Below are 20417 nucleotides of genomic sequence, written 5' to 3'. Positions count from 1 at the left end.
GCGTGAGGGAAGCGCCGGCCGGGAAGGCGGGGTCGTGCGCCGACATCCGGGTCCTGGGGGATGGCCTCCCTGAGCCGCTGCATCCGGGTCCTTCTCTCGTGAGGGAAGTTGTCAGGAGGCGCGAGGGGTCCTGAGGCGGAGAACGAGAAGCCTCCGAGCTGCCCGCCGGGACCTCCCCACCCCCGCACCCCGCCGAAGGCCGCTCAGGTACGGCTTCTTCCTCGGGCGGCGAAGGGCCGGGACGCCGGAGGACCCCCCTGTCCGCCTCCCTCAGCGGCTCGGGCGAGTCGGCGTAGGGAATCCTCCCCTCGCCCCTGCTCGCCCTGAAGGCCTGGCGGCGGCGCCCAGCCTTCTCTCGCCGCCCCGAGCGCGCTTACTCCACACACGCGTTCTCACGCTCACACGAGCGCTGCGAACCGACAGCAGCTGGCTAGGCAGTTGTGCTTTTGCGCGGGTTTGTGTTGCTTTCCCAGACAGGCGGTGTTGCATCCCCCCCCCCATTAGCCTTCAAACTCCTTTGCAGTGTCCCTGTACTGTGCGCATAAGCAGGGAACCGCGCCGTGCATGTTGTTGGGTTTGTTTTGTTTTTATTACTTCGTTTCGCCTGCAGTTTTATTTCGTATTTGCTGTGAGATCCTCGGGTCTTGAAGGGCGGTATGCCGATTTAATAAAATAAATGGACGTCATTGGGCTGTGTGTGTGTGTGAGAGAGAGAGAATTTATGCACAGTAGTGCAGCAGCCTAAAAAGGTGTCGATCTGCTGTTGCCTGATCAAAATACGAAACTTCGCAGGAAGTTTTGGAAGAGTGTGTTTTGTACACCTGACAGCTGAATGTACATATATAGTGTAAACATAATGCAGACTACAAATTCAATGGCTCCTCCTGCAGAGACCTGCCCCTGTCTGGGTTAAAATCAGGGACGGAGGAGGTTGTTCTGCAGTTGAATAGGTTCATTCCTCTGAGGGCCTTTTCAGTGGCGCCCCATTTGTGTAACATCCTTCCAGCTTAAATAAGTTGGCAGTGATTCTTCTGTTAAACAGTTTTCACCCGCCAAAGCATGTGTTTATCAAGTAGAGTGGTTTTTGTTTTTGTTTTTTTGCTGCATCCTGGTTTGGTAGTTTGATTTGCCTGTTACTTGAGATTGCACCCTGTACTTGGATAATTTGTCAAGGAAGAAAGGATTGTATCTACCTGTCTGGTAGGCAAGATTGGGACTCAAAACTATGTAAGAATTTGGGTAGTGAAATGATCTCAATTTCTGTTCAAAAATATGGCCAACGTTTTATTTTGTGTAATATCACTGTGTATATATAACTGGAACTTGTCTAGCACAAATAATTGCATCATATCATTGGAATAGTATCGTTATTAAGAACAGCAGCAAAAAAACCCACATGTGTAACAATAATATGTTGTCTAGAAATATATGGTGCATCTCTAGTAGAGCATACCTGTAAAGCAGCTAGCACATTATAAGAATAAGAAGAATAAGAATATCTTTATTGTCATTTCTCCCTTCGGGGACAACGAAATTACTTGACTGCTCCATAAAAACACTAATTAAACAATACAGTATAATACTGCAAGGGAGATTAGATGACTTTCAAAGTCCGGGCTTCCCATTCAGGGCCGAGATCGCTCTGGAGAAGAAGCTGTTCTTAAGACGACTCGTTCTTGTCTTTATCGACCTGTATCTCCGTCCCGACGGCAAGAGCTCGAAGAGACAGTGACCAGGATGCGATGGATCTTTTACTATGTCCAATGCCTTCCTATGGCACCTTGTGGCATAAATCTGCTCTAAGGTGGAGAGTGGGCAGCCAACAATGCTTTCTGCTGCCTTAACAACCCTGCACAACCCCATCCTGTCCTGGGTAGTACAGCTTCCATACCACACACATAAGCCATAAGTGAGCACGCTCTCAATGGCACAGTGATAGAAGGCAAGCAGCAGTTTCTGCGGAAGATGGTTTTTCCTTAGTATTCTCAGAAAGTACAGTCTCTGCTGCGCCTTCTTCACAAGCCCCCTTGTGTTGACACTCCAGGACAGATCCTCTTGTAATTCAATGCCCAGAAATCTGAACGTTGTTATCCTCTCCACACAGACCCCATCAATCAAAAGTGGCTGGACGTTGCTCTTCTGTCTCCTGAAGTCCACCACAATCTCCTTTGTCTGCCTTGTATTTATGAGCAAGTTGTTAGCTCTGCACCACTCTGTCAGCCGCTCCTTTGCTATGATAGTATAAACTCTTTGTTCCTTAACTTAAATAATTATTCCTCCTCCGATATGCTTGTCCTGTGTTAAAAAGGATTTGAATGGTTTTGGAGAAAGGGCCGCAGTTCAGTTGTAGAGCATCTGCTTTGCACACAGAACTCTCAGGTTCAATCCCTGGTGTCTCTAGGTAAGTTTAGGCATGGCCTCTGCCTGAAACTTTTGGAGAGCATTTGGCAGTCAAAGCTGACAGTTCTGAGCTAGATGCACAATAGTCTGATTTCAGTGTAAAGCAGCCTTGTATGCTTGCTGCAACAGTAAGTCGAGAAATGAATGGTATTCTGTGAGTGCCAGCAACAATTCCCATATCTCAAACATTAAATCAGAAGAGTTGCATGGGAAATGTGCTGAGTTGTACAGTTGTAAAGTACTATTATATATGGAAGTGTGTACAATAATTATGGTTTAAGCCGACAAAAAAAACTCCTAGTGTCATATAATAGCATAGAGTACATAAATAACTTTCATGAGTCCTTCTTTCTTAAAGAGTAAAAAAGTGACTTTGTGTGCATGGTTGGCCAACTCATTCCATAGGTGTGCTCAAATATATTTTATCAGTATTCAGGTGCCAGCATCAAATGTTTCATGTTAGCACAAATAGGTTTATAGGGCTTAACTTGCCTGGCTCTCTGGGGATTGTGCCCATAGATAATAATCCAGAAATGGTTACAACTTCATATTTAAACTGGTTTTATGAATGTGTCCTGTTTTAAATGGGCATTGGATGTTGCTACGGTTTATTTTCAAGTTTTTTATTTTAAGAACTTATGAGGCTGTAACATTTAGATATAACTTGAGGACAGTAGCAGAATCTCAGAATTATGGCACAGTACTTTTTGTGCAGCATAACTATATCCATGCAGATTAATAGATCTCACTATAGATAAGGTAAGCCATAAAAATTATATGTCTATTTGAAGCATTTCCCCCCTATTTTTCAGGAGCCTCCTCACATTGAGAAGCAATGGAAGTAGCAACAAGTCAAACGCAACCTTGCAATGAAAAGCAGCTGCCAAATTCTGAAGGTGGATACGTGTGGCAGGTTACCGACATGAATCGACTGCGCCGTTTCTTGTGTTTTGGTTCTGAGGGAGGTACTTACTACATCAAGGAACAAAAGTTGGGCTTTGAAAATGCAGATGCTCTGCTGAGGCTTATTGAAGATGGCAGAGGCTGTGACGTGGTACAGGAAATAAAGACGTTCAGTCAAGAAGGGAGGGCAGCAAAACAGGAGCCAGCATTGTTTGCGCTTGCCGTTTGTTCACAGTGTTCTGATTCCAAAACAAAACAAGCAGCTTATAAGGCTGTCCCTGAAGTTTGTCGTATACCAACCCATCTCTTCACTTTCATTCAGTTTAAAAAGGATCTGAAGGAGGGCATGAAATGTGGCATGTGGGGCCGTGCCCTAAGAAAAGCTGTTGCGGAGTGGTACAATGGGAAGAATGACATGGCTATTGCTTTAGCGGTGACAAAATATAAGAAAAGAAATGGCTGGTGTCATAAAGATCTTCTCAGGTTATCCCATCTAAAGCCTGCAAATGAAGGTAACAACAACTGGGAATTTTCCATTACAGCTATAATTGTCTGGAGTAAGCACTGTCTGTCTGAGTGTGTTGGAAATGAAAGAGTGAGGAATGAAGCCTCCATAAAACTGGGGAGCTGTTGTTGCCCAGGCTCATTTAGACGTTGCAGAAATGAGTGACCACACATTTTGAAATCAGATACTTAGACAGAAGTGTAACCGTGTGATTTTACTCATGGCTTTCATCGTAATGGGAGAAACGGTTCTTAGTCTGTTACTACCATGTTAAGTAGAATGACAAAAATCTCACTTTAAAAAAATCACTTTTTTACTTTATACTTATGTATGGTCTGTTTCATTCTATACAGTGAAATGAAGGGAAAATGTCTCTCAAATAGCTAATAAATTATTGGGGTTTTTTACATTATAACTGAATTATCTCTGATCATAGTTTCGATATTTTTCTGCAAGCTGTAAATGTAGTTATACTGATGTGCGTTTGCATAATCTGCTGTAGATAAAAAACCCGGTCGCTTACTTGACAGTTGGGGGAAAACCTCTTATTAACCATCCTGTTAATAAGCTGTTATGCAAGAGTTACTGAGTATAGCTTTTTTCTATTTCAACAGGCCTTGCCGTAGTCACTAAGTATGTAATGAAAGGGTGGAAGGAAGTCCAAGAAGCATATAAAGACAGCAAGCTTTCTCCTGAGACTGAAAAACTGATAAAGTATTTGGAGGCAGTGGAGAGGGTGAAGCATACAAAGGATGAATTGGAAGTGATTCATTTGATAGAAGAATATAGTTTAGTTAGGGAACACCTTCTGACAAATCATTTGAAATCTAAAGAGGTGAGTGCATTAAATTTGTTATGTGCACTAACTGTGTAGTTAACGTGATGATGTATAATTGCCTGTTGATTCTTAAATGGTTAAATGTAATATATCCTCATTTTAAAACACCATATCCTGGTCTTTCTATCTCAATCTGTACAAGGTGTGGAAAGCATTGTTACAGGAGATGCCCTTAACAGCAATGTTGAGGAATCTAGGAAAGATGACAGCAAATTCTGTTCTAGAACCGGGAAGCCCAGAAGTAGCAGCAGTTTGTGAAAGACTAAGAAATGAAAAACTTCTTAAAAAGGTGAGACTCTCATGTTTGTATTATGCTAATGCAGCTCTGTGCAGTTGAAGTAGATCATTCCGATAATAGAAATTGGTGTTGAAGGTGTAGCTACACTTGCAACTCAAAACAGCAATTTCACACTTAAGAGTTTTAGAATTGCAAATTTTGATTGAAATATATTGAACCTGCAAACAGTATAGAGATGGAAGAAAGTTGGCCACTATTTCTAGTTTAAGGAATTGCGGGTGTTGTGGATAAGGTTATAAAAACAAGAATCTTATGAGGTCTTTCTCCTGCACATTGCCATATGTTCAGGAAATCGATTGATCAAGGAAAATGTTGGGAAGCATTTTCTGAGAAAAGGATAAAGTATTGTGGAATTGACAAAACAACAGCACATTATTACTATCTCCTCCATTCTGAGTACCATTTTAAAGGACCATTTTGTAGGAAGAACAGAAACCTTTTACTCAAATGGGAAATCTTTCTTTTACTCAATTGGGAAGAGGGTTAATCCTGCAATGCGGGTTCTAGAGTAAAGTATGATGGAAAGAGTAGAAACACATTAATTGGAGGCAGAGGGTATTGATGTTTCAACATCTTAGATCTGATGTGAGGGCATCAGAGAAAAGTTGCTAAAAACAGCAACCCTAAAACAAATTAAAAACCTGAATATCTCAGCATACAGTCGTACATTGGTTCTCGAACAGAATGTGTTCTAGGAGCCGGTTCTACTCCTGGAACCGTTTGAAAACTAAGGAGAGGCCTGCAGCCAATTGGAAGTCGTGGAAGCCACACCGGACGTTCGACTTCCAAAAATCTTTTGAAACCCGGAACACTCACTTCTGGGTTTCCATTGTTAGGGAGCCAAGGCGTTTGAAATCCAAGGTACAACTGTATATTGTGTGGACATCTTGAAATACCCCCTTTGGTGTAGGTATTTCTTTGGTGAAGATTACACAAAAGTTCAGAAAAAGTAATGTAAGCTAGGATGGTCAGAAGACAATTTAAGATGACAACACTTTTTTGTATTTAGAATATTGCTTTGTCAATTATATGTCTTTGAGAATGCAGCCCTCTTTTTCTAGGCTCGAATACATCCATTCCATGTTTTGGTTGCACTAGAAAACTACAAAGGAGAACGTGGTTATCGGGGAAAACTTCGCTGGCAACCTGATAATGACATTTTGGAAGCACTTGATGCCTCATTTTACAAGACCTTCAAGGTAATTATCAGTTGTAGCTGCAGAAGTTCACACCTGTTTTAACGGCATGTTGATTTAACCTTTATTTTGAATCTATCCATACATACATGTATAGTATAAGCCTCCAGATGAGCAATCTTCATTTAAGAAAGTATTCAATTTTAATAATAAAGGTTTAAGGACAGGATGATTAGAGTGTCTTAAGGACTCTGAAAAAACAGAAATCTTTTGCTTCTCTGCCTCCTTTCTTGTCCTGGCTAAGTCCCATGGTGACCCATTCTGCAGATTACACTGCTTCAGCCACTTCCTCCTACTGAGTTCCCTGAGGCCTTGTATTTGGGGCGGGGGGGGGGGAGAGAGATTATAAAGAACAACATCTTGTGCATCCTTCTCATACTGTGTGGTCTTCTAGTTCTGGGCAAGAGCCAGTGTTGTGCCTGTAGCGTGACTTCCTTTGCTCGAGGGTCCCTCAAACAGACCTGGAGACTTGTGGGGAACAGGGGGACGGGGGATGGGACAACAACAACCAGTTTGCACAAGCTGCTTCCTTTACTGTGAGAAGCAAAGTTACAGGGAACCAGGCAGAGGGCCTTCTTGGTAGTGCTGCCCTCCGTGTGGAACACCCTCCCTTCAGATGTCAAGAAGATAAAGAACACAACTTTTAGAAGACATCTGAAGGCAGCACTGTATTGGAAGTTTTTAATGCTTGATACTTTACTGTGTTTTAAAATATGCTGCCCAGAGTGGCTGGGGAAACCCAGCCAGATGTATGGGGTATAAATAATAAAGTTATTTATTTTTATCATCATCATCATTATTATTAGCAATTGACATAGTTTGGACATCACCCTCTTTTTCTTCAAGGTAGCAATTGCTTGTTCTCAATGTATGCTTATGCTATGAAAGCATAATAATAACAACCACTCTCCCAATTTACCTCTCACACTCTTTCTTTAGACAATGGAGCCAACAGGGAAGCGTTTCATGCTTGCAATTGATGTCAGTGACTCTATGTTCCAAAAGGTTTTGGGTAGTGTGCTGAATGCTAGTACAGTTGCTGCAGCAATGTGTATGGTAAGTTACGTTTGTTTCACCAAATTATTTCAACCCAAATTTGAATGCTGAAGTAGCTTTCTGTTGTCTTTCATGCCCAGACATGCACGCTGTTTACAGACCTAATCAAGAGACACTTAAAAACTTAAGTGGGGGGTAGTGTAAGAGAGTAGCTTAGAGAGTCTTTCCTCATTTTTTTAAATAATTACTTTAAAAGATAAAAGCATGCTTGCAAAGCAAACATAATAACCCCATCTAAATTTTTATCATCTAAAAGTATAATGCAGATAATCATGCATGTATTTGGCGTGGTTGTAGAAAACAAACAAACAACTTAGTGAGGGAGCAGTGTCCTCCTTTCTACTCCCGAATGTCTCACATTACCACATTTAGAACAATGCATAGAGATGTGAAGGCCTGGGGGAAGTACAGGAAAATGGGGGGGGGGGGAATGGGTTTCCTCCCAATTTTTCCATTTTCTCCCCAGGCCTTCACATCTCTAGGAAGGCACGAAGGAACCAGCTTGAGCAGTAAGAGAGATACAAGAGGATGGAGGGATCTGCTAAAGAGCGATAAGTTTGACTGAGAAGTGCAATAGGAGAGGAGTTGAAGGGGAAATGTGGCTATAGCAATGGACACTGTGAAAATCCTGAGACCAGACAGTGGTACCCTTAGGTCTCCCTTCAGAACATAGAACACAAAATGAAAATAACATGGCTTCATTTTCTGTTTTCTGTTTTGTTTAACACTCTTACCAGGTTGTTGCACGAACTGAAAAAGATTCTCATATTGTTGCCTTTTCCCATGAAATGGTCCCTTGCTCGGTGACTGAGGACATGACATTACCTCAAGTGTTACATAAGATGTCTGAGGTATCTAAAGCGTTTATATTTGTCTCTAATTTTATATGTGGAAGTTCAACTAATTGTCCTGAATTGCAAAAAGGGACTACTGGTAAACTTTCTCCCTCATTTTGAACAAAATATTTTATAAATAATATTTTGAAGTATCTTGTTCACTTTCAGATTATTTTTTCACCTTTAAATTAAACTGAAGCTGCTTTTGATAATATTTTCATGCAGTTTTCACTGTTCTCCAATCTATATATAATCCTATACATATGGACTTGGATGTAAATCCACTTGTGTTCAATGGGATTTTCCATCTAGTAAGTATATTTAAGATCTTAAAATCTGTGATTAGTTTGTTTGAAAAGATGGAATCGAGAACTTCAACATCAATAGACTCAACAAAAATATAGAACTAAAATTCATTTTTGCTATTGAACATCATTATATGTACATGGCGCTTTACATAGTTGCATGCCAAAATCGAAAAAACAAAACAAAACCCTGGCGTTAAGAGTTTACACCGTAAATTTCAAAAGGAGGAGTAACAGGTAGAGAAGGAAGAGACAAGGCTAAGATGGAAGACCAAGGGCAGTTGCCTGTATTTAAGCTTTGTCACAGTTGAGGCTGAGCATAGATTTGAAGTGATATTGGAAGGGAGAGGGAGAAAGAAAGAGACATTATATAGGAGTTCTAAGGATAAGGGACAGAAAGAGAATGTGGCTAACACTGTTGTAAGAATAGGAGTCTTTGGGTCAATTGCTGGCAGTAGAGTTTGAGTAAATGTTGTGGACAGGGATGTAAAAGATAATAAGAGCACAAAGAGATACTAGGGCAAAACCTTGGAGAGCTATATGGGTAAAAACAAAAAGTTTATCCTGGATGCTGAAGAGTATAGGAAGTCGTCAGGGATTTGCGGAGGGCTTCTCAGAGTGCACCAGTGTGAGAGATGAGTAGAGTTTTAAACCGAAGTACAGTTCCCATCTAAAACGTCTGCTGACTTGTTTTGTTAATAATGGTTTCTTATTTTTCCTAGATTCCAATGGGTGCCACAGATTGCTCTCTTCCAATGCTATGGGCTCAGAAGACAGGTGTAGCTGTTGATGTCTTTATTGTGTTAACAGATAATGAGACATTTGCTGGAGATACTCATCCTGCCACAGCCTTGAGGACGTATAGAGAGGTAAAATGCCCTTTGTACAACTTTGCCATGAAGTTGTTTCTGTAGGAAATAGCTGATTTTTAAATAGTTCCCAGCTTTTAAAAGGATGACTGCTATGTCGCAGAAATAAAAGCTCTTTAGAATCATTTATGCGTGGCAGTTAAAACTACGATACTAGTGGCTGGCACACTGTTAAAAATATTCCAGTTTGCAACAGCAGCACTCAAAAATAAAGCATTTTCTTCAAACATTTTGCTCACTTCACATTTACTCTGGTCAGTATCAGTGTAAGGTGCTGTACTTTGTGGCTCTTCAGTGGGTCTGCATCATGGTCCAACCAGATTTGTGCATGTGTGGCTATAAAAGCTCTCCAGAAGCCAAGCCGGGCCAATAAGAAAATGATTTCCGCAGGTAGGACAGAGAGGCAATGGCAGTAGGAGAGCCAGTACAACCTCTCTTTTGTCCTAATGTGCAGCTGCGGGGGATGTTACTGTACTGGAAAACAGATGGAATTGGAAACCCAGGGAAATTGTCAATGAATACTGTCTTGCATGCAAAGAGGTGGGGCAGGTCAGCCGGGTTTCCTGTATCTGTCACAGTAAAGTGTAAAAGACTTGGCTTTTGTAAAGAGTTCATACTTGGTTGTGCAGCTGCACACTGGAAAAAACGTGTTTCTTTTTCTTCTTCCTTTAGAGAATGGGTATTCCATCCAAGCTGATAGTTTGTGGGTTGACATCCAACAGTTTTACCATTGCAGACCCAGATGACAGAGGCATGCTGGACATTTGTGGCTTTGACACAGGAGCACCAGATGTCATTCGAAACTTCACTTTGGATTTGATTTAAATCTGTGAGCACCTGCTTTACTGAATCTGTTACTTGCTGAAGACTTTGACCTGGGACTTACCAGTCGGATTGACTGACTGTACTAACTTATGACTGAGTTTGACTCATCAATTGGAAAGTTGAACTTTTTTAAAGGGGATGTACAGACAAGTAGAGGCAGAGTCCACTTTCTGGGGAGATTGTTTACGTCTGTTGCATATAGTTTTAAAATAGCAGTGGAAGGCCTTATAGAAATACCTATGGAACACCATATGTGTTTAATTTTATTAATAGCTTACCAATAGCAAGGTATTCCATCAATTTATACATTATTTTCTGAGAATAATTTTATTCTGTTACTTCCAGGATGGGAAGTGATTTTAAGATTTTACATTGTGTTGGGTTAATAACTGTTTGCTTGAGTAGCTGTTACTCATTGTATTGAAAAGGAAAAGTGAGACCAAGTCTGCACTACAGGTTAACTCTCTTTTATTAATGTGTGTTGGTTCACATTGTGTACACCACACTTAATTTTGGCAACTTGCTGCTTTCAGTGCTCCTTTTGTTTGTAGGGGATTCTGTTTCTATAAGTGTTGGGATATTTTTTTGGACAACTGGATTGTCCCAAGGGATATGTGGGTGGTGTTTGGTCTTCAGCCTCCTCCTTCATCATTCCTTGTTTCAAAACAAGTCTTGCAAGAATTGCACGATTTCGTAGTCATGCATTCTCATCACACTAATTCACAAATAAGCATATTTTAAATTTTATACGTCTGCTGATATGAAGAAGGATCACCAAGCAAGTTTGTCTTTTTGCACATTTTAATCAAAGGCAAATGAAATTACAAACCTCACCATTTGAAGCACAGGGACAAAGAAGTAGAGAGGATTGTTGGCAAAGATAAAAATTGTTACAAGTAATTTCATGCTAGTAAATGGTGTAGGGAATATGCCCTGAAACAGTCTTTTAAGTGTGACAGCACTGAACCTGTACAGGTTTTCAGGTATTTTGAGTGCAGTTGATGCCAGTGAGAAGCTAAATTCTAGTCAACAGTCATTTGTGGTATACTATTAGTGCAGACAAAGCCCATGGACCAACCTTGTAGTTTTCACCTCAGTTGTGTACAATAGGGAAACACTTATGGAATGCACTAGACCACACAACTGTGATAGGGGTACAAAAGCTACATATATTTTAAACTGAACGGGGGAGTTTTAATTAAATTATAATGGATTTTTTTGGTCTTTTCCGGAGCTGAATGTATTGGTACATACTACTACCATTACCTTATCTATGAGCATTATAGGTAACAAACTGCCCTTCTTTATGCCTTGCTCACTTTGTTCAAAACCCATTTACTTCCACCAGCTTCTACGGAAAGTTTTAATATATTGGGTTCTTCTTTGCAGGGCACTAGTGTTAATCAGTGCAACTGGTAGAGCAAAATTGATACTTATGCATGTATATTGGAGTCCTGAAATATGCCATATAATACAAAAAATAACAACCACACCCTTCCTTTCTGATGTTTTAGTCCTAGGTTGATAATCTTTCAAGTGTTCTTTTGAAAACACTTCTCAATGCAAACACTAATCTATTGTCAAAATCCAGTGTAATTATAGCAAAGTAATTACACGGTGCATTCTGCAAACATTTTATAGTCCACAGTTTGTATGGGCCACAGCCTAGTAAACATTTGATTAAATTGTAATGAGCAGGGATGCAGCAACTGCCTGCATCTTATCCAGTCAAAAGTGTTTGCACTGCATTTTGTATAAGGTACCTACTATAGGTGCTTGCATTTTTTCACAACTTCAGAATGTTACTTGCAAATGCTTTTTTCTTTTTTTTCTTTTTTTTTCTTTTTAATGCTTAAAATGGCTAAAGAATCCAGGAAATCACAATTTGCAATTGTTGCAGGATGTGCATCTTAAGACATTAGTAGTTATGTAAGTAGTGGCATATGTTTAATACAGGACTGCAAAGTTCGACTAAGTGTAGAATAATTCATTAAATTTTTTGATCAAAAAGATTAATAGAGTAGCACATTTCCAATAATAGTAATGTAAGTACTTCGCCTGGAAATTCCAGGCATTGTCTTAGAAAAGTCCAAGATTAATATATTCAAGATAATTAATAATTTGGTACAGTTCTTTAGAAGGAGATTGTTTCTGTAATTGCCAAGATGCATAGTTACTTTTCTGCCCTTCACAGAAGCAGCCATCCATCAGAAGCAGCTATATTTAAAATATTGCCGTATGAAGTACTTGTGGCTGCAATCTCTTGTCTAATTTTTTTTATTAAAGGAGGCAAGTGTCTAAAAATGTTACCATAACACTGTGCTGCTTTTCTAATATCTTGGGTGATATTTGTTTTAGATTAGCTGTTGTGTACATAGCAGGCATTATTTCCTTCTTGTTAAAAGATAATAATTCTGTTATGAGTATTATGCCTCTTCCTGTAGAGAGATGCCCTACATGGATTAGATGCATGATTGATCAACAAATACTATTGACAGTTTCTGACCAAATGAACAGAACTACTGCCCTCTCCCTAGGTATGAGAATATCAAAAGCACAGAAAATGGTAAATGATAGAATAGGAAATTGCTACTAAGTGTGAAAATAGTTGCTACACATACAACGTTACTAACATAAAGTATGCTTTGTACAGCGTTGGTAAAAGTTTGGTGTAAACATTAGGCGAGTCAGAATAAGCTAATTGTTCAAGTAGAAAGAAGCTGACATGACTTTGTGTGGCTTTAGCACAAGTTTAATTCATTGAAAACTAAAAGGAATAGCTGTAACTACCATATTTTTACACTTTCAAAATTAAGTACAGTTAACTCGTGTTATACACATTTCGCTTGTGTGCATTCAGTTTTATGCACTTGGCAAGTTAAAAACAAACAAGCAAGGAGGCAGACCTAAAAAAAACCCCTAACTTTCACAATTCCATCCATCATTGCATCCGGTATGTTTTGACTATATGTAATTTTGACTTCATACATTACCCCTGGAATGTAACTCCCACGTAAGTTTGAGAGTTGCCTGTTTCCAGTTGTTTTGCAGGCTGAGATTTAGGGCCAGTTCCTTTGTAGAGGAATGCCAGTGGATTTGCAGGAAAGAAGAGCCTAATCCGGGGTGGGCGGCTGATTGGTGGCTTCCAGATGTTGCTGGATTCTTAACACCCATCAGACCTTGTCAGCATATCCAGTAATGATGGGAGTTGTAATACAGCAATGTCTGAAGGTCCACTGGTTGGCCACTCCCCTGCCATAAACATTGGTGAGATTCTGAAGAGTTAATAGTACTAATACTAATAATTTTATTAGTTGTATGCCGCCCATCTGACTGGGTTGCCCCAGCCACTCTGGGCGGCTCCCAACAAAATATTAAAAACACAATAAAACATCAAACATTAAAACTTTCCTTAAACAGGGCTGCCTTCAGATATCTTCTAAAAGTCAATTAGTTGTTTATTTCCTTGACATTTGATGGGAGGGCATTCCCGCAGGGTGGGCTCCACCACCAAAAAGGCCTTCTGCCTGGTTCCCTGTAGCTTCACTTCTCGCAGTGAGGGAACCGCCAGAAGGCCTTCAGAGCTGGACCTCAGCAGAATGATGGAGGTTAACACACTCCTTCAGGTATACAGGGCCAAAGCTACGTGTGCCAGATTATGTCAATATGCCCTGTAGAATTTTGCTTCCTACCCCATTAAAGGGTAGTAACTCCACTCCACCCACATAATACATTGCTTTTGAGATTTCCCTTGGCCTCAGAAGAGATTTTCTATATGGCTATAGAGTGGGTTGGTTGTTGAGGAAATGCTAGTCAAATCTTCTAAGAGCATATTGCATTACTGGTTGTGCAGTTTTGATGCCTCTTTCAGCAAAGCCCTATTGTTTTTCCCCCTCTTTGACATTTTTTACAGACACTAATCTATGATACACAAAGTATTGGTTCTAGGTCTGTTTTTTTTGATTAGGCTAGCTGTTTTTATTCTCCAGAACTCCTGAGTCGACTTCGTTGAAAAATGCTCATTGTTTGACACACTCCAGGAATGTAAAAGAGCATGGAAAAAGCCAGATGTCATTTGTGACCTGCCTGCCAGATGGCATTCAGAATTCAGTTGTTCAAGCAAATGATCTGAATTGCCTTTCCAGGCATGGCCAAACTTGGCCCTCCAGTTCCCATCATCCCTAACCACTGGTCCTGTTAGCTAGGGATGATGGGAGTTGTAGTCCCAAAACATCTGGAGGGCCAAGTTTGGCTATGCCTGCCCCAAACAATATCATTGATCCTTTTAGATCAATTCATGGACTTTGTGCCAATATTTTATGAAAAAATGTAGGAGTTAAGCCCCGTTTTGCAGAAGTTCATCTACAGTATACAAATGTGTCTCAGGGTTATGGCTAGCTATTCTGATTTTGATGTCAATATGCTATGAAATTCAATCCTGCCTTTTTCTGGCTGTGTTGCAGAAGCAGCAGAGTTTAGCAGGTAAGGAGGAAGGAAGGAAGGAGCAGCAAATTCAGAGTAGAAGGTGAGGTGTCATAATTGGTCCTGCATCCAAGATGGTTAAAGGCTCTTAATCATTCTTCTATGTGCTAGTTATCTCTGTTGTGTCCTCTATTCTGGGCACCCTTGTATTGCAAACAAATTGTACAGGTTTATGTGGGCAGAACAGGCCAGACTTCAGTTGGTTACTAGGTAGGTAGCATTAAAGTGTTGCTATAGGACAGGTTGCTAAGCAGCTATGAGTGTTTGAAGAAATTGAATGAATGCTTCTGCAAAAAGAAAAACAAAAATAGTTAGCATTTGGGCAAACAAACAGTTAATTCTGAGTTAAAAGTTTTTCATATGCTCATTATAATGGAACTAAGTTATTAACTTCGGGAAAGTCCTATAAATGTCACTGTGGAGCTGCTACTTGAGGAGTCTCTAGAAAAGAGGATGCAGAAATGCAAAACTAATACTGAGAAATGATTGTAGGAATAGCATACGTAGGTACTTGGGGGGTGGAAGAATAAAAAATTAAGGCCCTAATGCTAAAAGAAGTATTGAGAAGGGAACTGTATTTCCTGGAAAGTGTGTTGATTCCTTCAAGTGCATGTCTTTCTTCAAATGGTAAGACTCATAATTACAAAAAACGGTCTAAATTAATAATCAGAAAAATGAAGACTTTAGCAGGACTGATGAACGCGCAGAGATGAGAAAAAAAAATTGATCTCTTTGAAAAGGGATGCAATTAGCACTTTATGAGATTTTGGGAACACAAATTAAAATTTAACTGACATTGTTCTTTCTGCTTCTGTATGCTGTTTCAAACCTGCATGTTACATAGGAGGATACAAGGCCTTATTTTTCCTGCCCATCCTTTCCACTGCTTCCCCCCCCACCCCGAATCAAAGCTTCTCCTGGCAATTTGAAACTCCAGGAAAATGTGGCATATGGTACAGGTGGGAAGAAAAAGGGCAGGAAAACCTTGTTACGTGAGCAGCCTCCTGCTCATGAAAATGTGGATGCAAGCTGTTGTAAAGCATGAGCTGATGAATGCTGATAAGTAAAGGGACCCCTGACCATTAGGTCCAGTCGTGACCGACTCTGGGGTTGCGGTGCTCATCTCGCTTAATTGGCCGAGGGAGCCGGCGTACAGCTTCCGGGTCATGTGGCCAGTATGACTAAGCCGCTTCTGGCAAACCAAAGCAGCTCATGGAAACGCCGTTTACCTTCCTGCCGGAGTGGTACCTATTTATCTACTTGCACTTTGACGTGCTTTCAAACTGCTAGGTTGGCAGGAGCAGGGAACGAGCAATGGGAGCTCATAAGTATACAGTCCATAAAGCAAGACTATGAGCGTAATCCAAGGCCAGGCAGGCACTGGTGCCTTGTGTGTGTTTCTGTGGAGTCCCTGTGCATATGAGAATTTCCTGTTACATGTGCAGAATACTCCTGAGCTCACGGAAGAGTACATGAAATCCCTGGTGTATGTCACATCTTCTGGCTCAAGAGTCGTAAATTGTTGAGGGTCTATGGAACACACCGTGACGTTATTGCTTTTACATACACTAATTCTGAATATATTTTAATGCTGTCACATCTCTCGCTACATAAATGTTACTGTTTTAACTTGTGACTCTTTCACAACCCAGCTACTGTTTAGCTGCCATTCATTTTTCTCATTATTTGATTTACGGAAGTACATGGGAAGGACTGAATGAATAGTGCTCTAATCGGGTATCTTTGCCCTTTCAGTAGTTATAGAGGTCATCTTAATTCCCCTTTCTCCGTTTGGCCACTTTCTTTTCTGAGGTTTGTCTGTTCCAGGTATGATTTGCGCTGCTAGTCTCACCTTTGTTCTTTTTTTAATGATAAATATTTATATTTGCTGTTTCTTTGCACTTTTGTAAAGGTGTTCTTTTCTGTCAACTAGTAGACGGAACCTATAGGCTGATGCAAACACAACAAATTCATTAAACTGGTTGAGAGGGCCTTAAGTTTGAGTTGAGCCTCAACAATGTCTAAGGGTTACATCACCACTGGTTAATGCTAACTACGATTCACACTTCATTGGGATTTTTAATCAGCTTCTGACTTTAGTGCTAACCATGATTAACATCTGTGCCAACATACCCCTCAATTGGGTTGAAGCTTTTCTCGGAAATTCAAGCTGGTTGGGTGGCAGTGAGCAACCAACCAAATAACTGGCTCCCAAGTTTTTAGCCATGGCTAGTGGATCAGAAAGTATTGCAGCTGCTTAGGCCTATTGTGCAATGACCTCTTATGGCCATAGCCTCTGATGGTTTCACAGAGCAGCTTTGTGTACTCCCACCCTCATACTGGTGTGGGATTGCATGTATTTGAATGGCACAAAAGGACTCTAGTTGAGATGGTTTCACTAGAGAAGATTAGTAACAAGTTTGAGAAATTGAGGGCCCAGCTAGGCAGAAAGCTGTGTCTAAATAAGGTTAACATAGGATGTGGTGACATTGTTTTAATAGACTGGTAAATAGGGTTTTGGTGTTAGCTTTTTCTCCAGAATGAAAAAGAGCCTTAATTGGGTAAACAGTCGTGTTATTGTTTAGAATGCCTTAAGACATATATCATATGAAATGGGCACTCATTTGAATCAGTAGGTATGCAGCTTTTCCCCTAAATAATTAAGTTCTGCCTTAAGCCACGCCACCCTGAGATCTGAGAGTGTACAATTGAACAGGCTAGCGTTAAAATAGGAAATGGATGGGGTGGGAATAGGTCTTTGTGGTAAAAGGATAAAAAGTGTAAATGTCTTAGAAATAATTCCTTTTACATGTTAATGCAGCATTATAAAGGCAACCTAGACATACCAGCATTTTGCGTGTTTTTGTTTTTGCATTTATTTGATGGAACTATATTGTACAGTGGGAAAACCCTATATACAAAAAGCTGTTCATTACAAATTGGTAATCCATAGACCAGATTAATTTATTTTATTAATATTGTGGGAAGATCAGTTTTCACTTGAGGGTTCAGTTTCAGTTCTTTAAGAAACGTTGAGATAGAGATATTTACCAGCATCTGTGCAAAATGTTTTTTTAATGGTATGTTTAGTGTGAAATGTGTTTGTTTGTCCAATTGGTAGATAAATATTACTTAACAGGGTAATAAAGAACTTAGCAAAACTTTTAATTCTTGCAATGGCAGGAAAAAATGCTGTTATTCAGGTCTCTATGTTGTGATTTTTGCTTTATATATGTTAAAGGTGCACTATGTCATTCAAAACAAGAAGGAAGACTGCCTATGAATTACAAAATTTATCCATTTAAACTTTTACAATTGAAGTTTATACGTTTTGTTGTTTGCTTGTATTTTGACTGAATTTGCTGCTCAGTTTTTTAGAATTAAAAACTGCCTTCTATTGGAGCAAAATACATTACTTGTGAATGTGGGTAATGAAGCCCTGATAATCACTACCTATATACACAGCATAAGGAGAAGGCTATTTTGAGTAGAGGATTGGGGATGTGTAAAGTCGAAATCAAAATCTCCTCTTGAAGGTTTAATTTTAAAATGAAAACAGCTGTCACAGCTTCATGAAATAATTTGAGTATAACACAAATGCCTTAAGAGGTTTGTGTTGGTATCTGACTTCTACTTTAAAACATGCTGGAAAATCAGCCTTAATATCTTTTTTTAAAATAATAATAATAATCAAATAGTGCATCTTTAACTGTGACATGATCACTTTCTTAATAAGAAAGGTGAACATTTCCAGAGAATGTGGTTTTTCATCTTACTCATAACCCTAATCCTTAAATAATTACATGAACGGTTTTTGACGCTGCAAATGAATTGTTCCTAATCTACATTATGATTTGTAGAACACGACAAGTACAAAATAAATTCTATGCATATCATTCTCTTAAATGACTTCACAATCAATATGCATGTACTAACATAAGGCTCACTAAATGGTAGGCATGTGTATGGAAAATGAGGCCATAAAGATCAGCTGGAACAGATGTTGGGCAGGTGCTGAATGCTGCCTACTTCTGCCTCTTTAGGTGAGGTCCAGTGTAGGACAAGTGGGCATTCCCTCATGCAGTGGGATTTCTCCCTTCTTCCTGCCACCCCCTTTCAGCCTCCCATGCACCCTCAAAGCCTTTTCCTGAGGGTTGGGGGATATTCCAGGGCAGACATGGAGGAGCAGAGAATTTTTATTGCCCAGGTGGGTGGGCTTCATTAGATGTGACCCTTTGTTTCCAGGCCTCTGATGTAAGTTGGCCTTTGTGGAGAGAGCCAGTGTGGTGTAGTGGTTAAGAGCGGTGGACTCGTAATCTGGTGAACCAGGTTCGCGTCTCCACTCCTCCACATGCAGCTGCTGGGTGACCTTGGGCTAGTCACACTTCTCTGAAGTCTCTCAGCCCCACTTACCTCACAGAGTGTTTGTGGTGGGGGAGGAAGGGAAAGGGGATTGTTAGCCGCTTTGAGACTCCATAGGGTAGTGATAAAGCAGGATATCGAATCCAAACTTCTCTTCTTTGTCCTTGGCTGTTAAGCTTTTGGTGGCTCTCACAACCATTGTGTGTTTCCTTACGAATTCTCACAATGCACTTATCCTTCCTGTAAGCTTTCTCGACCATGCCTGCCCCATTCGCCTCCATACTGACATAGTTGTTTAGGAGAAAGACAGTTCCAGAGCTGTGGTTATCTTGTAAGATCACCAATTTCACATTTCAGATCGAGAAAATATGTTTCAAGGTTGGCTTTACCATTAAGGGGGCACTAGGTGGTGTGGCGGCTTTTTGGTGCAGAAATGAATGGAAGGAATTTGCACTGGTTTTCACATGGTTATCGTGGTGATGCCATAGGAAGGCCAACCATTTCAGCCAAATACACGTACAGTAGTTGTTGCGTCATTTTTGTGAAGGAGAAAAATAAACAAGTACAGTGGGTACCTCTGGTTATGTACTTAATTCGTTCTGGAGGTCCGTTCTTAACCTGAAACTGTTCTTAACCTGAAGCACCACTTTAGCTAATGTGGCCTCCCACCGCCGGAGCACGATTTCTGTTCTCATCCTGAAGCAAAGTTCTTAACCTGAGGTACTATTTCTGGGTTAGCGGAGTTTGTAACCTAAAGCGTATGTAACCTGAGGTACCACTGTTGTGTTTTGAGATAAAATTGATTTGAACAGGGACAAATGCACTAGCATGAAGGTTATGAATTGTAACACGCACTTTCTAGAGCAGTATGGTGAACTTGGGTCCCTTCGGATGCTTTTTGACAACTTCCACCATCCCAGACCACTGGCTGTGCTTCCTAGTACTGCTGGGAGTCGAACAATATTCAGAACCCCTGCTCTAACACTTTAAGGCTACATTCCTGTACTCACTTACCTGGTAGTAAGACCTGCTGAACTAAACTGAACTTTGAGAAGGCATTAGTAGTGTACTCCTTTTATTGTCTCTTTCCCTTAGAAAGTGTTGTAGGGATTAAAAGTTCACTGGCTAGCCATTTCAATTTAAAATATTTCTAATATGTCCATTGCACATGATTCCATGACGGTATAATGATCCACTCCTCACACGTCACACTAGCTCGATAACTATTTTGTGACATTTTATTCTTGGTCACAATAAAGGTATTCACAGACAATGGATTTCCTTTTGTGTTTTGTGTGGCTTCATCAATCACAGATTAGAAACAACGTACTTTGGGCACAAGCCATGTTAGTAGTGTCACAGTTCATTGAATTGAAATCTACACTTATTTTTGCTGCTCTCTGAGCTACTCCAGCGAATGCAAGTTTCCCATATTCATTTGAAGCACAGAGATAAAAGCACAAAGTTATGTAATTGTGGGTTTCCACATTGAGTGTGGTGCTTCTTGTTGCACAACTGTACCTTGTAAAGAAGTTGGCTGCT

The 20417-nt window shown here is 40.3% G+C and overlaps 1 protein-coding gene and 1 long non-coding RNA gene across 3 annotated transcripts in view; both read left to right on the top strand.

The window, feature by feature from the left end:
• LOC308587181 overlaps positions 1-20152 on the top strand; it is a 104138-nt gene extending 83986 nt beyond the window's left edge. For both annotated transcript variants that reach the window (XR_014008271.1, XR_014008272.1), the window contains exon 2: positions 13640-20152. This is a non-coding gene — a long non-coding RNA (uncharacterized lncRNA). The remainder of the gene's footprint in view (positions 1-13639) is intronic.
• Positions 72-18409, top strand: RO60 (Ro60, Y RNA binding protein). The gene is made up of 9 exons (XM_081194442.1): positions 72-207; positions 3213-3815; positions 4423-4643; positions 4789-4935; positions 6006-6143; positions 7080-7196; positions 7934-8047; positions 9060-9206; positions 9879-18409. The coding sequence occupies exons 2-9, from the start codon at positions 3236-3238 to the stop codon at positions 10029-10031; spliced, it is 1617 nt and encodes a 538-aa protein (XP_081050568.1). The 5' UTR covers positions 72-207; positions 3213-3235; the 3' UTR covers positions 10032-18409.
• Positions 20153-20417: the final 265 nt, after the last annotated feature.

The sequence above is a fragment of the Podarcis bocagei genome, assembly GCF_964188305.1.
Source record: "Podarcis bocagei genome assembly, chromosome: 5".
Classification (NCBI taxonomy): domain Eukaryota; kingdom Metazoa; phylum Chordata; class Lepidosauria; order Squamata; family Lacertidae; genus Podarcis; species Podarcis bocagei.
This window is presented reverse-complemented; position numbering and strand designations above follow the sequence as displayed.